This window comes from Sinocyclocheilus grahami, unplaced genomic scaffold (genome assembly GCF_001515645.1).
Source record: "Sinocyclocheilus grahami isolate Dianchi unplaced genomic scaffold, SAMN03320097.WGS_v1.1 scaffold696.1, whole genome shotgun sequence".
NCBI lineage: Eukaryota > Metazoa > Chordata > Actinopteri > Cypriniformes > Cyprinidae > Sinocyclocheilus > Sinocyclocheilus grahami.
The window spans coordinates 3275-20965 of NW_015505875.1; the positions used below are offsets into that span (position 1 = coordinate 3275).

Consider the following 17691-nt stretch of genomic DNA (forward strand, 5'->3'; position numbering starts at 1 on the left):
TGTGTGTGTGTGTGGTCTAACACCATTAGGTTTTCGTCGTTTTAAAAAATGTAAAAATAATCAAGTGTAGGAACAATGCAATAAAATGCATGCATCGTTTGAAAAGATAGGATTTTCTAAGATTGTGTAAAGTGATCTTAATGTTACAGAAAGAAAGAAATCGGGTTTTTTTTATTCAGTCGTCCGATGGAAATCGAGATGGCAAAATTAGTTTGTTTCGTTTACGTTACCATGGTGAGACGCACAAGCAGCGCTCACAGGGTCTGTGCAGAGTTAAGAGGCGTAAACAAAACCATATCAAGTGCAATTAAATTATTTTAATTATTTAAGCCTCAGACTAACCCAGGGCTGTTGCTTATCAAACAGCGGCGTAACGCGAAAGAACATGAATGCAATGACTTCAGTGGTTGATGAGGAAAATAACCCAGCTGGAAGGTGTTTACTGGGAAACTGGGTTGAGGAGGTATGTTTCACACAACATATTTAAATGATCCTGTAGGCTGAGGCTTATCAAAGTTTTGTTTGTCGTCCTGGTGGTACATCTGTAGTTACAACATGAACGCTTCACCTTCACCTTTACAATGACATGCTACACTTTTCTCTTTTCTTTCACGCGTTTCAGAGGGCTACTGCATTGCTAGACGGGACCGGGCCTAGATCGTGTGTTCATAAGTACGGACACACAGGGATTCTTACCATGGACGTGGCTGCTAAAGTACAGGGGATCAGTACATTCAAAGCTACTTTCAATTCTCCTAAAAGCCTTGGTGTACGACAAAAAGGTAGGTTAAAATGATACAGGCGTTATAATAAGGATTTTATAAATTCATAAATAAACATTTGCTGAAAAACGACACAGAATTATGTTTTTTCAGCTGTTTTACCAGATGCTTCTGTGATTCATTCTTGACGGCTTATGTCAGCCAGTAGGGTTTACCTCTGTGATGCACGTAAATTAGCAGAACATTTTAAATGTTTTAAAGACATAAAACACATAGTAAAAATGCAGAACTGGACCACTAGTAATAGTGACAGTTATATCAGCTGACCTAGGGATTAAAAATTACTTTTGCATTATTAAATTTATTTGACTTATTGTTAATTATTAAAATTCATTTTCGTTCTTCAGCTTATATAGTACTCCACAGAGGCCCTTTCAAATAAAAGCCCTCTGTTCTTTCTGCTGCATAAATCTTATAAATAAACTTCACTGTTGTTTTCATTTTAGGAAGCCGGGCTGAACTTTTGGAAAATGACCTCATCAAAAGAATAAGGTAGCTAAATAAGCAAACATTTACTTTAAAGTTTAATGTTTAAGGACCTCATTGTGTGTAAAACACGAATTACATTTTATGATCCTCCCACATTTCTTGTTTCATGTGTCAGTAGAGGAAACAGTGGGAGAGGAGTATTAATGTTTGGATGTAAGAATGTTTGTGTCATGGTTAGATTCATAGTTCAATTAAATAATTCATTTTTGAACATGACCTTGACAACAAGTCTCAGACCCCAGACAAGTGGTTGTAATATTGTTTTTAAATTAAAAGAGAGAGAGAAAAAAGAAAAAAATATCATGCTGAAGTGAGACAGTACCTCATACCCATAGAGCTGGTATAGCCAGGCATGACAAGACAAATACTCTTTTATAGAAGAATTGAATATATCAACAGCAAGTTCACATTAAATCATTTTCGCTAAACTGCTTCACTTTCTAGAAAAACAATCAATGGATCTAAAGGTGAATACTATTTTATTTATGCAGTTCTAACATCAAGTACAAATATTTAATCTCATTTTTAGCATCAGAATTAATTTCTTGTTTTTATATAATCGTAACACATTAAGGCTGAGTTGGCTCTTCCTCTATGTCAGATTGCTGTTACTGTGAATAAATGTTAGACAGACGTGCATACATATATTTCAGTCTGTTTTGTTTCCACCATCTGTTGATTTAGAGAGACTCCTTCTGCTTCACTTAGACATGAGTCATTACTTCATCATCTCCAGACATCATAGTGACTGTGTATTTTGCAATATTAAAAACCTTTTCAAGCAGATGAGCATTATTAAACATCTAAAATCAATAACAGGATATCAATTTTCTTCGAAACTTTTTGGGCCTGAAGCAAAGATGGCAGTATGCAATTTGAGTACTTCTAGGCTACATGTGTCAGCTGAACAACTGCCATTGAGATAAACAGATCTCTCTCTAAGTATATTAGAACGCATTGATTGAATCACAAATACAAACCAACTATACAGTTTTTTAACATAACATTGTAATCTATTTTACAGCAATCAGATACATGCAGAGATGAACGCAGAGCCTCCGGCCCCTGAGTTGTGCTCTGTGACCAAAGCAGACTATAAGGCGGAGGGCTTTAAGTCTGTCCATGCACTACTGACCACGGTCTGGTTCTATTCACCGTAACCTTTAAATATAATATTATTTCTGTACTTTTGGATATGTGTGCACTGGTGTGTGTGGATTTGTGTGCCTTTCGGCGTTAAACAGCTTGTCTCTTTCAGGATCATGAGTACACAGCTGAGCAAGCCATCACATTTTGGAGTGATAACTATCAGAAGATTCAGGTGAGCATCTACTGTGAAGTTTCAGTCAATATGTTTATTTCTTGCAGCACTGGAGTGGGTTTATGAGTAATGTTTCTTCTTACAGGGTGTGACAGCAGTTAAAACTAAGGATCATCCATTTAAAAGAAATGCCACTTTTAGTACACCAATCGGTGAACAACTAGATCAGCTCGACGACACAGTGCTGTACCCATCAGAAAATGATGCTTTGTGACGAATGTAAAAACATCCACATTTGATCATTTCTTCTATCTTCATGTCATAATTTTTGTTGAGTTTATAACCAGCAATAAAGTTGTGTAATGTTTTCCATGCCAAATATGACTTCCTGACTTCACAAATGTTTTAATGAAGAGCAAGTGACTAGTTCTCCTCTAATAAAATTAATTTACTTGTCTTTGCAGCCAAAGGAGAAAATGGTTATTTGGGTGCAGATGGCAGCCTTTTTCACTCTGAGAGAGGAGTACTCTAACCATTTGCTAATACTCTGTTTCTTTGGATCAGGATGGCTTACTTTCACACAGCTGTGCTGTCAATCAGAGCTGCTCTGTTGCTGCATCTTGTCGCTCTGTCGCTGCATTCCTCTTTCATGCTTTCAGCAGGGATTAATGTTGGGTAACTATGGCAACAAGTAATTTTAGACTTCATTAATTCAGTGTTTCCCTTTGTTTTCACAAAATTAGTTTTCTCTGAGGAACTTGACAGAAAGTCTTTGAACTGGCTCGATTCCTAAACTATTTAATGTTGTTGCCTCAAGGTTAAATACATTTAAATTGTATTTTTTAAGTTGTTAATTTAGATCTATTCTGTCATGTTTTTTGTGTCTCGCCAAAATTCAGTCCCTAATGAATTACACGACTCCCAAAGTCCTAATTTGAAACCATCAGATAGTGATTTTGACTTTTAGTTAAGTTACTAACAATTGCTTTTTTTTTGTAATGAACCATAATTATCAATTGAAAGCTATGATTATATTTCATAAAGCCCTGGCCAAGCATGTTTTTACTGAGTATATCAGTGCAAAGCTTTGGAGGATGACCTCTTGGTAACAGGACTGACTGTGACAGAGCTGCTAGTGGGCGGTAATTAAGAATCATGGGGGCGAGAAGCGGCTGTGAACATGAGTGCGTGCGCACACACACACAGATGCAGTCCATTGAAGGCACAGATGCCAAATGGATTCTTAATGATCAGACTACCTATTTACTACCAAATTGTTGAGTGAGCAGTAATGATCAGGGAGTTCTTTAACAAGCAGACAGTGTATGGTTAAAGAGAGTAACACTAAATGCTTTATAATATGGAAATACTGAAAATGTTATTCTATTATTTATGTGTGTGTGTATGTGTGTATATATATATACACAGTGCCTTGCGAAAGTATTCATCCCTCTTAATTCTTTTCACGTTTTATATTGCTGCCTTATGTTAAGCTGCTTCAAATTAGTTTTTTTTTCCACATCAATGTACACTCCATACACCATATTGACAAAGCAAAAACAGAATTGTCACAACTTGGCATTTGGTCTCATACTCTTATCGCATAACTTGTCAGTGTTGTGCGCTTGCTTAGCCCTTTGTTGTGATAAAGAGTAAAGTGTGTTCAAGAGCTAGCAAAAGACAGTGTAAAGAAATACTCTTTGAGAGAAGCAGTCAATCAGCGGAAGTTAAAAGCAGATAGTAAGTGTATTTATTTCTTGTCTCATTAGCAGGGATGGACTGGGAGTAGAAAATGGCCCTAGATTTTCTCCCAAATAGGCCCACCACAACCACAAGCAATCACTACTATTTGACAATATTACAGCAATACTATCACATTTATGGCAAATAACATCACAAAACCCATGGTGACCCTGCTGACAAAAACAATAGAGACCATCACAAAAATTCGAATGATTTCCACTACAAATACCATTACAGACATTACAAACCATCAACTTTTAACTATTAACCAGTTTCCTGAAGTGTGTTTTGGGACATATTACATTAGGATTTAGTGGTTTTAACAAAAGCCACCAACAGAAGGCGACCAATTACCAGTAGAGACCAACAGGCACCATTACAGTTTCCATTAAAACCAATACAATTTTCATTATAACCAGTAAAGCTATTACAAATTATGTGATGGTTTCTATTTTTTTCAGCAGGGGATTGAAATAAATGTATTATTGTATGAAGTAAAATACTTGAAATCTACATAAAAAGAGCAGAATGCAAAATGTATAATATGACAATGATAAACATAAATCTAGAAACCTGAAACAGAATACTTCAATTTGAGTATTCATATGTCTGTCTGTCTGTCTGTGTGTGTGTGTGTGTCATGTTAATCAGACTAAACATATTATATAGGCTACTTCATTTACTCTATTTTGTAACCTGTTGTAGAATTGCTGCTGTCTCTTTATGTATGAATTATGAATTAATGGAATATTCATGTCAGACAATGCAGAGTAAAAAATAGCAGTTAACGTTCGGACTCAGGGTGTCCTGGGATTTTACTATAGTGCTATAGGTTACATGCTGTGTATAGTGAGATTGGCGGGCAAAGGTAATCTGATGTAACTGTTCGCTTTTTTTTTTTCTTTTAGCTTCTCCCAGCCGCCTTTGTCTTCACGTTTTTTGCTTGCCATCATGAGCCCACTCTCCTTCGCGGCAGTTTCGGTTTCTTTTAAGGATTAAGCAAAAATAGATTGCATTAGCGCCCCCTTTTGTAGGCTGTCAACGTCACTTAATCTGACACTTTTTCTTTGATGATGAACCAGCAGGCCCGTTCTGGACTTCTCCAGAACATCCAGATGGCCAGTCCGCCCCTGCTCATTAGTGTTTAGCACAGTTGTCCTTGCTAGGAAACGCTTGTTTTGTTTACTGTGTTGAGACGTGCTGAAGTTGCATTTGGTCTCGTACTCTATCGCATACCTTGTCAGTGTCGTGCGCTTGCTTAGCATTTTGTTATGATAAACAGTAAAGTGTGTTCTTACTTTTACTTTACTTACTTTTAGTCATTTAGCAGACACTTTTATCCAAAGCGACTTACAAATAAGAAAAAGTAATTAAAACTAAAAGCTAAAACTCTATAAATACTATATACTGTATATACACATTTAAGAAAATTAAATAAAATTAAATAAAAATGACAAATGCATACAACATTTCAAAACTAAACATTTAAATGAAAACAAAAAAATAAAGCTAAAAACAATTCAAAATATTAAAAGAACAAAAGGTATAAGAGTATAATTCTGCGACAGCTTCCGCGGTAAACTAAGCTTCTTTTTTATTCGTTTAACAAAACTCAAATTGAATTCAGCTGGACACACTTTCCTGTTTATCACAAAAAAATGGCCAAGCAAAGCGCATGACACTGACAAGGTACGTGATACAGTACAAGACCAAACGCGATTTCAGCACGTCTCCACAGTAAACAAAGCATTTCAGTGTTCAGTTGAATTCAATTTCCGTTTTGTCAAACGGGTATAAAAAATGTTAGAATACCGCCATCGTGTGAAAACCGAAGAGTGTAAAAGACCATCGACTCCACCGTGCAGGGACACTCAAGAGATATAAGTATCACTTTTGATTCATCCTCTTTTCTACACCTTGCTTCACTTCTGCTTCACAACTCTTACTATGTGTTGCCATATCCCTACTATTACTACCATTTGCAAACCACGCATCACACATTATAGGCAGCGCAATCCTAACAACCTGCGCAGTTTGCCTATGTCTGCTAATACACTACTTTCTTTTTCTATTGGTCTCTGGAATTGTAAGTCTGCAGTAAACAAAGCAGATTGTTAGTTCTATTGCTAGTCATACAAGACTAAACCTCATGGCCCTGACAGAAACCTGGATTAAACCAAAGGACACTGCTACACCTGCAGCACTCTCCAATCATTTCTCATTTTCCCACACTCCCCGCATCTGACTGGAAGAGGTGGAGGTACTGGTCTGCTTATCACTAATGATTGGAAATGTATTCCTTTACCTTCTCTGGATATTAACAGCTCCTTTGAATCACATTCAGTCACTATTACCCACCCTTTTAAAATCAATTTTGTAGCTGTTTATCGACCCACAGCACCACAAGGTAACTTCTTGGATTAATTGGATGTGCTGCTCTCAACCTTTCCTGAGGATGGTACTCCCCTAGTTATGCTTGGAGACTTCAACATCCACCTAGATAAACCTCAGGCTGCAGACTTCCACACTCTGCTTGCCTCTTTTGATGTCAAGAAAGTGTTATCTACAGCTACTCACAAATCAGGCAACCAACTGGACCTTATTTACACTCAACACTGCTTCACTGATCATGTGCTGGTTACTCCACTGCACACCTCGGATCACTTTCTCCTCATTCTTAACCTCAACATGGTTCCTGACACAACACATACCCCTAAAGTGGGCAGACATTATGCAAATGTGTTACTTCGTGACGTAGAGCCGTAACAGAATAAGATTCGAATTCCTGCCGACTCTTTTTTTGATAGACAATAACTTTATTTATCGTGCACTGTCGGCTTCACAACTTTGCAGATAGTTTATGTTCACATACAGCTACATGACACACTGCATGAAAGCATGAAACTTTAAGAAACCCACCCTTAACCCATCTCTTTTAGAGAACTACAGGTTTCCCTTCTTCCTTTCATTGCAAAAACACTTGAACAAGGTGTGTTCAACCAAGTCTCTGCCTTTCTCACACAGAACAACCTCCCCGACAGCAACCAGTCTGGTTTCAGAAGTGGACATTCAACTGCCTTGCTCTCAGTTGTTGAAGCCCTAAGACTGGCAAGAGTGGATTCCAAATCTTCAATACTTATCTTGCTGGATCTGTCTGCTGCTTTTGACACAGTTAACCACCAGATCCTCCTGTCAAGCCTATTGGCAAAGGGCATCTCAGGAACCACACTCCAGTTGTTTGAGTCTTACCTATCAGATAGGCCTTTCAAGGTAGCTTGGAGAGGTGAGGTGTCCAAGTCGCAATATCTAACTACTGAGGTGCCTTAGGGCTCAGTTCTTGGACCACTTCTCTTCTCTGTCTACATGGCATCACTAGGTTCTGTCATTCAGAAACATGGCTTTTCATATCACTGCTATGCTGATGACACTCAACTCTACCTTTCATTCCATCCTGATGATCTGATGATAGCTGCTCGCATCTCAGCTTGTCCAACATACATTTCTTGCTGGATGAAGGACCATCACCTTCAACTCAACCTTGCCAAGACAGAACTGCTTGTGGTTCCACCAAACCCATCTTTTCATCACAATTTCACCATCCAGTTAGGCACATCAGCAATTACTCCTTCAAAAACAGCCAGAAACCTTGGAGTTATGATTGATGATCAGTTGACTTTCTCAGATCACATTGCTAAAACTGCCTGGTCCTGCAGATTTGCTTTATTCAACATCAAGAAGATCAGGCCCTTTCTGTCGGAACATGCTTCACAACTCCTTGTTCAAGCTCTTGTTCTGTCCAGGCTGGACTATTGCAATGCTCTCTTGGCAGGTTTTCCAGCCAGTTCTATCAAACCTTTACAATTAACCCAGAATGCGGCAGCAAGATTAATTTTTAATTAGCCAAAAAGAATGCATGTCGCACCTCTGTTTATCAATTTGCACTGGCTACCAATAGCTGCTCGCATAAAATTCAAGGCATTAATGTTTGCCTACAAAACCACCACTGGCTCTGCTCTTTACCTAAATTCATTACTTCAGACTTATGTGCCCTCTAGAAGCTTGCAAGTGAACGTTGCTTTATTGTGCCATCCCAAAGAAGCACAAAATCACTTTCAGGGACTTTTAAATTAAAAGTTCCCTCCTGTTGGAATGACCTGCCCAACTCAATCCGAGCAGCTGAGTCCTTAGCCATATTCATGAATCAGCTAAAAACACATCTCTTCCATCTTTTTTTTGACCCTCTTATTCTAGCACTCTCTATTCTAATTCTATTCTTTTAAAAAAAACTTGTCCCTTTTAGACTTACACTCTATTCATTTACTGATTGTTTTCTTTACAAAAACACTAGCTTTTCTAATCTTTTTGTATTCTATCTATTTGTTTTCTTTTTATTTATTATTCAATTAACAAAAGCAAAAAGGCCTCTAACACTAGCTTGCTCTATTCTTTTTCTATTACATCTGTTTTCTTATTATTTATTATATAATAAATAAAAAAACCTTGCTACGTGTACTGCGTTAAGTTAACTGAGACTTGTTATAGCACTTGTATATCATTACTCAATTGTTGATTTTGATTGCTTCCATTGTGATCATTTGTAAGTCGCTTTGGATAAAAGCATCTGCGAAAGGATTAAATGTAAATGTAAATGTAACTTCGTAAATTAATTAAAAATAAAATAAACTGAAATAAGTACAATGCATAAGTATTCATACCCTTAACTAAATATTAAGCCGAAGCACCTTTACAGCCTCAAGTCTTTTTTGTTTGATGTGACAAGCTTTACTCATCAGCATTTGGCAATTATCTGCTATTCTTCTCCTCAGCTCTTCACCTCTCAAGCTCTGTCAGGTTGGATGGGGGCAGATGCACATTTTCAGGTTTCTCCTGAAATTTTGGTGCGTTGAGCTTTTCTTCTACTCTGACGAGTCCCTCAGTCCCTGCCGCTGAAAAACAGCCCCACCGCATGAGGCTGCTACCAGCACACTTTACTTTTGGGATGGTACTCTCCAGGTGATGAGCAGTGCATGGTTTGCTTCAAACATGATGCTTGAAATTGAGGTTCATCAGACCAGAGAATATTATTTCTCACAGTCTGAGGGTCCTTAAGGTGTTTTTTTGCATATTCAGTTTGGCCAGGAGGCCAGCTCTTGGAAGAGTCCTGGTTGTTTCAAACGTCTTCCATTAAGGCTAAGGGAGACTACATGCTTCTGTGAACCTTCAATGAAACAGAATTTTTTTCTGAACTCTTCCCCAGATGTGTGGTTTGACGCAAACCTGTTTCTGAGCTCTACAGGCAGTTCTTTTGACCTCAGGGCCTGGTTTTTGCTCTGATATGCGATATCAGCTGTTAGACCTTTTATTAAGACATGTGTGCCTTTCCTAATCATACCCATTCAATTGAATTTGCCACAGGTTAACTTCACTCAAAGTGTAGTAACATCTACAAGCAATATGAATGCTCCTGAGCTAAATTTCAAGTTTTTTATTTGTAATAAATTTGCGAATATGTTAAAAAACAGTTTTTTTGCTTTACCATTATGGTGTATGGAGTATAGATTGATGTGGGGGGAAAAAAGTCATTTAAAGCAGTTTAACACGGCAGCAACATAACAAAACGTGAAAAAAATGAAGGGGTATGAATACTTTCGAAAGGCACTGTATATATATATATATATATATATATATATATATATATATATATATATATATATATATATACACACACACTTATTTTAGATAGTTTTGACTACATTTTTTCTTTTAGGTTGTGATCAATAAGACGATTGTATCCTATTTAAAGTGTGGATAATTTATAAGTTGACCTGTATGGGATCAAATACAATGATGAGAAAAAACTGGAGTATTTAGCTTGAGAGTTGCATGGAGCAGCGAAAAAAAAGTGAGATATTGAAGTGTGCAGTTTTCTTTTTCTATTGTGCTAATAAGCTGCAAAGCCCATTGGGAAGGTTGTTGAGTGAAATAGAGCCCTTCAGGAAGGATTAATTAATATTCACAATTCTTTAGAACTGTCGAGACTATATTTACAAGAGCTTCTGCTAGTAATGACAACACAATAACCTGCTTTTAATTCAGTTTATTGAACAAAATATCTTGCAATGTCTTGGATATACATATATACAAATATTACATTCTGATAAAACTTCAATCTGTTCTCAGTCTTGATAACCATCATTCAATGCACTTGAACGTGTTAAGAACATTTCAAATACACATCACCAGTCTCAAAAATCTGAATATAGAAAGCACAAAAAATAAGAATTTCACTTGGAAAGATGTACTTAACCATCAGCACAAGAAAACATCTGTAAAATAAAAAAACTATACAATTTTTACAGTTTTAAAGCAGGTATGAAATATACCTGAATTGACCTCCCTCAAAAGGTTTTATAATGTGTTGTTCCATGCAAGAGCGAGAAACCCTTTCAGACACAGAACAAATATATGAAACAGTGGCTCTGATCCTGGTGACTTCCTGTCATCAACAGTGCTCTCAGATAACATAGACATCTGTCTTCTCTCCCAGAAGCCAATACGTTGTCATTTTGCCTTTACCCTAAAAGAGAGTAACAGCACCGATCAATAGCATGCATCAATGAGCATTCAGACAGCTTGCTGGAAGAACTAATCAACAATGAGCAATATGCTCTTTCTTAATGAAAAGTCTAAAGAATATAAAGAATCCTGCAAAGACAGACAGTGGACAGTCCTCTAAGGTGATCTAACCATTATAAGACTCAGATTGATATAAAAGGCGATCATCAACACAATAAAGTTCAGATTTCACAGGACTTAGTTTGCATTGCATGTGGATATTTTGTCATTTGAAAATCTGAAAAGGATGGGAACAAATTATTTTCATTTTGCTGGAAAGATATTACCTATTCAAAAAATCCTAAAAGATATACAGTGGGGAAAAAAAGTATTTAGTCAGCCACCAATTGTGCAAGTTCTCCCACTTAAAAAGATGAGAGAGGCCTGTAATTTTCATCATAGGTATACCTCAACTATGAGAGACTATTGAAAGCATAGTGTGGAGCCAATCCTCAAGGATTCAAATAGAATCAATAAAAAATCTTCTAAATAACTGAACAAAATCCTACTGGATAAACTAGCATACTGCAGGATTTTAAATAATTTTCATTTGATATTGTTTAATCTTTATCATAATTCTGTTAGAGTTTTAAAATCATGAAAGATTGTGCTCTAAAATAAATTATCTGTCTAGTTTTTCTGTGTGTATGTTATGTTGGAAAAATTAAATTTTTAGGAATTCGGTACCTTTAAAGAAAATTGCTTATTCAAATTCAAAATTGCTCACACAAACAAACAAATATATTTTTAAAATAATTTATAAAAAATATTTATTTTTTCACATTTTTACATAGTTTATCACTTCAGAAAGCAAGCATAACTGAAACTTCATACCTTCATTTCCACATCTCCTCGCAGCTGGAGATCGAAATAGCCAAACTCATCCAGCACCTCTTTGGTGGCTGTAGACACATGTATCCTCAGAGCTGTGGAGGAAATGATAATCATTAATAGGAAGATGAAAACTGTTATCATTTACTCAACCTCAAGTTTTTTCTGTACAACATAAAAGGGCATATTTTGAAGAATGTAAAATCTGCTCATTTCCATACAACAAAAACATACAGTGAGTGAATATGTGCAAGCATAATGAGATCTGAGGTGAGATGTGGGAAGATTTTTTTGAATGAATAATAGCTTAAATTGCGCCACACAAACTGTTGAATGATTTTAGAAGACTGTATGGATTACTTTTACAGTGTGATACCTTTATGTTTTGGCCACTATGCTGCTGTTGTACAGGGAAATCTCCCTGTTCACTAGTAGAAAGTCATATGAGTTTAAAATGAAATGAGGTTGAGTAAATGATGACCAAGCCAAGACCAGACAATCGATACAAAGTGCACAGCTGTGAGTGAGATGACACCTTGATAAAAGATGATTTGCCAATTATAAGAATGGCAGCAGACACACTACACATACTATATGGGCAATGACCAAACTGTCCTGTCTATAGGAGGAACAACATACTGCTCTTAATCTGAAATAGGCTCCATAATGCGTGGGCTCCTTATGGCTAAGTGTGCATTAAGCTCCAACAAGCGGTAAACATATTGTTACATGTTATAAATCAAACCGGAAATCAGATATTGGTTCCTTGTCACTAATTATTCATTATTAATAAAGTCGATACTTGTGGTAAGTGTCGAATCACAGCTGTTACTTGCGAATATGTGAAACGCATATTAAAGTACATGTGCACAAGTATACAACACTATTGAGCAGCATTGTTCCAAACCCTAGTGAGCTGCCTCGCTGTCTACTGTCCACATAGGCACCTACCTTCTATAGCATCGCCCTAACCAACATGTGACAGTGAAGACCAGAGCTGTACTGTATTTAATCAAATAAATGCAGTCATGGGGAACGGTACTATATAACTGCCGTTTCTTTCAACTCTGTATTCCATTAATACAATTAATCTCTGCTGACAGACATGTCATCATCTACATGCCAGGAACACACCAATGATGTCTTAAAATGTTGTCTTGGTAGGCAGCTCACTAGGTTTTCGAACAAATATTGCACCACATATAATGGCAGGTGCCTGTGCTTTTATAAAAGTTGCAAGTTTTGTTTATGTACACTACTGTCCAAAAGTTTGTAGCAAGATGTTGTACTGTGTTTGAAAGAAGTCCCTTAAGCTCACCAAAGCTACATTTATGTGAACAGTAATATTGTAAAATATGATTTAAAATTAAAACAACTGTCTTCTATTACAATGTATATTAAAGAGCAATCTTTGATGGCAAAGCAGAATTATTACCAGCCATTACTTCAGTCTTCAGTGTCACATTATCCCTCATAATACGCTGATGCAAAATAAATATTTCTTATTATAATCCATGTTACTTGATATTTTTCAGGATTCTTTGATGAATAGAAAGTTCAACAGTACTTATTTTATTTTTTGTAAAAATGTTAGTCTTTACTGTCACTTTTTATCTATTTAATGCATCCTTGCTGAACAGAAGTATTAATTTCCTTCACAAAAAAAACTAATAGTATTTAAATATATCAAAATCACAAAACAAGGATTAATCTCATGCTGCATTGTCAAAGTGTGGAAAAAAATCTGCATTCTGAACAAAGATCAAAAACATATTTCTGACACAAACCTTCCCCTGTAGACTCCATGCGGGATGCCGTGTTGACAGTATCTCCAAATAAACAGTACCGGGGCATCTTAAGACCCACTACACCAGCACAGACAGGGCCTGCTCAACACACACACATGCAGCAGAGAGGGAGATTAATACACTGCAGGAATCCAGAAACTGCTTATACATAATCTTAATGCTTCCTGACAGGTTAAAAAAAATCAACTGAACAAAAGCTGCAATGAGATCACATATACTGTATATGATATAAGCACCTTATATCTCAACTTCCTATCTACTTTTATATAAGAAATGCACAGACATACTCCAGTGGAATCAGAAACAGAAAATAGTAATGCTGCAAAAACCCTTACATACAAATCCTGTTTTTTTATGGCTACTCAGAAACAAAGAGACAAAGTTGACATAAGAAAAAAAAATTCTTATGGGTTACTGTACAAATATTCATATGCATTTGTTATACACAGTAATTACTTAGCCTTTACTTGCCATGATTTTCTCAACACTAATAAATAAACACTTTAAAGACTTAAAATGAATGAAACTAACTATACCTGTGTGGATTCCTATTCGCAGCCGTAGCTGATCGTTGGGTCTATGTCTGATTTTGAATGTTTTAACCTGTTCCAGCAAAGCCAATGACATGCTGGCTATCTCACGTGCATGTAGCTTCCCGTTCCTCACAGGCAGACCTGAGACCACCATGTATGCATCACCGATTGTCTCCACCTGCAAAAATTAAAGACATTTTTGCACAATTCTAAGCCTTCAAAAAAGCTGATGAACGTTATGAAGAAAGATGAAAGTAATAATGACTAATTATAATACAATTATTTATGAAAAAATACAATGATTGCACTGCCTATTAAAGACACTCACCTTATATACATCAAAATTATCAATGATGGCATCAAAGCATGTGTACAGATCATTCAACAGTGTCACCACCTGAATAGAGTAACAGGAAGGAATTTTATACAAAATTACAATTTTACAAAAATTAAAAAAAAAACATCAAGAATATATGCATCTTTATTAAAGGGATAGTTCAACCAAAAATGACAATTCTGTTATTAATTACTCACCCTCATGTCATTCCAAATAAATGAAACGAAACTAAAACAAAATGAAACTAACAACAGTTATGGAAAAACTAACTGAAATAAAATAATAATTATCAAAAATGCATAATCGTTTTAGTAATCATTACGTTCTCACCCCGTGGTGGAAAAATATACAAGTTGTGTGGCGGTTTAGGAAAATACCTGTAAATGGCACATCATGCACATGAGGTTATCTGACAGAGAGACACAAACACTGTTGCCAACTCTCGCAAGATAAATAAGCAACCGCAGCTTAAAAAACAAGCCCAAAACAAGCCTGTGGCGAGGGGGGCGTGGTTTAGCGGGGTCTGCAGCGGGAGAGAGTGGTCGGAGATGAGCGGTGAGTAAGCAGGTCAAGTGCATGATGACATTCACCTGCTTCTCGTTTCAGTGATTGGCCTGGAGAGATCGTAAAAAAAGGCCTTAGGGGGAACAGAGAGGGAGAGAGACAGACTGAGGACTCGTGGGGGAGAGACTGTGGCCTGGGCATAGAGAACCGCAGAAGTGCTATATAAGTTTTGTTTGTTTTGCAGCGCCAGAGCGCCTGCTTGTATTCGCTGTTCCTACGGAACGCTTAATAAATTACCCGAGCCTCAGTCACGCTGACTCCGACTTCTTCCTTCCCTACTAAAGAACCTCATTACACTGGTGCCGAAACCAGGGAGGAAGAAGTCCGGCCACTGCCATCATGCAGTCACCGCCAAGTTCGCCATTTGCGGAAGTGATCCAGTCGCTCGCCGGCCTCCACCAAGAGCAGCATCAGGCGTTGCTGGAGATGCGGGACAATGTCGTTTCCGCGCGCTGATGCAGGCACAACAGGAGGACCGGGAGCTGTTCCAGAGCTGGGTGGACCAGGAGGATCAGGCAGGAGGGCCGACATCGAGGACCACCGTCGGCCCCTCTCATCTGCCCCTGAACAAAATAGAACGACAGGACGATCCAGAGGCTTTCCTCGACCTCTTCGAGAAATCGGCCGAGGCGTTGCTTCTTGCGTCAGACCAAGGCTGTGTCTCATTGCTAGTTTTACTTGATCTTAGTGCTGCGTTCGATACTATAGATCATGACATACTCATAGATCGATTACAAAACTATACAGGTATTCAAGGGCAGGCTTTAAGATGGTTTAGATCCTACCTGTCCGATCGCTACCACCTTGTTCATTTAAATGGGGAGTCATCTCAATTATCACCAGTAAAATATGGAGTGCCACAAGGATCTGTCCTAGGTCCTCTGCTATTTTCGATATACATGTTGCCCCTTGGTAATATTATAAAAAAATACGGGATTAGTTTCCACTGTTATGCCGATGATACTCCACTATATATCTCAGCGTCTCAGACGACCACCGGGAAAAGACCACAGGAACCAGATGAGTCCTCTGCACAATGTGACTTTCCTGCAGCCTGGAATTGAATTGCTGATTTTGTCTGGTCAGAGGAGAACTGGCCCCCCGACTGAGCCTGGTTTCTCCCAAGGTTTTTTCTCCATTCTGTCACCGATGGAGTTTTGGTTCCTTGCCGCTGTCGCCTCTGGCTTGCTTAGTTGGGGACACTTCATTTCCAGCGATATCGTTGACTTGATTGCAAATGATTGCAAAGATACTATTTAAACTGAACTGAGCTGGATGATTTCAATGATGAACTGTCTTTAACTGAAAAATTAGTGTTTACTATTGTCATTTTGCATTATTGACACACTATTTTCCTAATTAATGCTGTTCAGTTGCTTTGACACAATCTGTATTGTTAAAAGCGCTATATAAATAAAGGTGACTTGACTTGACTTGACTGTCAGGGGAGGCGCAGGCGGCGGCCCAACAACTGCCCACTCAAAACCTCCTGGTCGTCACCGACCTGAAGCGAGCTATCCTGCAGTGGGTCGGCCGGAGCCCAGAACAACATCGCCAGCGGTTTCGCTCGCTGAATCTGGGGAAAAGTGGCCGGCCCTTCGTGTTGGCTCAGCAGCTCCGGGACGCCTGCCGCAAATGGCTGCTGGCCGGGGGAAGCGACGCCAAGCAGATTCTCGACCGTGTGGTGCTGGAGCAGTTTATCGGCCGTCTACCGAAGAAGACGTCAGAGTGGGTCCAGTGCCACCGCCCGGCGTCGCTGGACCTGGCCATCCAGTTGGCGGAGGACCAGATGGTGGTGTGTGTTGGCTCAGCAGCTCCGGGACGCCTGCCGCAAATGGCTGCTGGATAGCCATTAGATAGCCAGCATGGAAGCAACGCCGAGCAGATCCTCGACCGTGTGGTGCTGGAGCAGTTTATCACTGTCTCCCGAAGAAGACGGCGGAGTGGGTCCACTGCCACCGACCTGGCCATCCAGTTGGCGGAGGACCAGATGGTGGTGTGCCCAGGAGTCGGCGAATCCCTGCCGGCGGTCTCTCTCTCTCTCTTCTCCTAATGTTCCCTCTTCCCCCCGTCCTGTTCCCTTTCCTAGGTCCCATCCGGGAATCACTCCTCGAGTTCCTCCCCGGGGAAGGGGTGGGCCGCCTCCGGAGTCTGCCGCTGGCATGAGAGCACCGCCCAGGGGGGCGGGATCCACAGCACTTCCCTTTTTCCCACTCTCTCCACGCCAGTCCCTTGACCCTCTTCCTGCCACTAGGGCGGCGGGGAAGTCTGGGCCGGCCTGTTGGCGTTGTGGGGATCCCGGACATTTCATTGACCGGTGCCCGGTGATGGAGGTCGGGGCACTGATCCGGGTCCCGGACGACCCACAGGCTGCCCCCGATCAAGCTGGCCTGTACCAAATACCTGTGAGTATTAAGGGGGGTACTTATCTCGCTTTGGTGGATTCGGGGTGTAACCAAACCTCGATCCATCAAAGCTTGATTCAGCTCGAGGCACTGGATAGAAGCCGCATGGTTCCGGTGCAGTGTGTGCACGGGGATGTGGTGGAATATCCTCTAATGTCCGTGCTGATTAAATTTCGGGGTCAAAACCATAGTGTGGAGGTCACAATTAATCCGCACCTCCGGCATCCGCTAATTTTGGGGATGAATTGGCCAGCCTTTAGTCAATTACTGGGTTATTTATGTGCGGATGTATCTTGTGGAGAGAGAAAGCTGGAGACCGGAGC

The 17691-nt window shown here is 39.1% G+C and overlaps 3 protein-coding genes across 4 annotated transcripts in view; 2 read left to right on the forward strand and 1 right to left on the reverse strand.

Annotated features, from left to right (window-relative positions):
• The first annotated feature begins 220 nt into the window (after nt 1–220).
• On the forward strand, nt 221–2993 carry LOC107559730 (sperm-associated antigen 8-like). The gene is made up of 6 exons (XM_016243650.1): nt 221–463; nt 623–782; nt 1229–1274; nt 2296–2410; nt 2530–2592; nt 2678–2993. The coding sequence occupies exons 1-6, from the start codon at nt 386–388 to the stop codon at nt 2804–2806; spliced, it is 591 nt and encodes a 196-aa protein (XP_016099136.1). The 5' UTR covers nt 221–385; the 3' UTR covers nt 2807–2993.
• A 7364-nt stretch (nt 2994–10357) lies between these two features.
• LOC107559735 (atrial natriuretic peptide receptor 2) overlaps nt 10358–17691 on the reverse strand; it is an 83610-nt gene continuing 76276 nt past the window's right edge. For both annotated transcript variants that reach the window (XM_016243656.1, XM_016243659.1), the window contains 5 exons: nt 14391–14459; nt 14066–14240; nt 13509–13607; nt 11725–11816; nt 10358–10852 (listed from right to left, as the gene is read on the reverse strand). In XM_016243656.1, the coding sequence (XP_016099142.1) occupies nt 10790–10852; nt 11725–11816; nt 13509–13607; nt 14066–14240; nt 14391–14459 (498 nt within the window). In that variant the 3' untranslated portion in view covers nt 10358–10789. The remainder of the gene's footprint in view (nt 10853–11724; nt 11817–13508; nt 13608–14065; nt 14241–14390; nt 14460–17691) is intronic.
• LOC107559736 (uncharacterized mitochondrial protein AtMg00860-like) overlaps nt 16771–17691 on the forward strand; it is a 20314-nt gene continuing 19393 nt past the window's right edge. Inside the window, exon 1 of the mRNA XM_016243660.1 lies at nt 16771–17368. Within this exon, the coding sequence (XP_016099146.1) occupies nt 16829–17368 (540 nt within the window). The 5' untranslated portion in view covers nt 16771–16828. The remainder of the gene's footprint in view (nt 17369–17691) is intronic.

Coding starts and splice junctions, on each gene's coding strand:
- LOC107559730 (XM_016243650.1), top strand. CDS start 386: ATGAATGCAATGACTTCAGTGGTTGATGAGGAAAATAACCCAGCTGGA. Junction 783..1,228: donor CCTTGGTGTACGACAAAAAG/GTAGGTTAAAAT, acceptor TTTTCATTTTAG/GAAGCCGGGCTGAACTTTTG. Junction 2,593..2,677: donor ATAACTATCAGAAGATTCAG/GTGAGCATCTAC, acceptor TTCTTCTTACAG/GGTGTGACAGCAGTTAAAAC.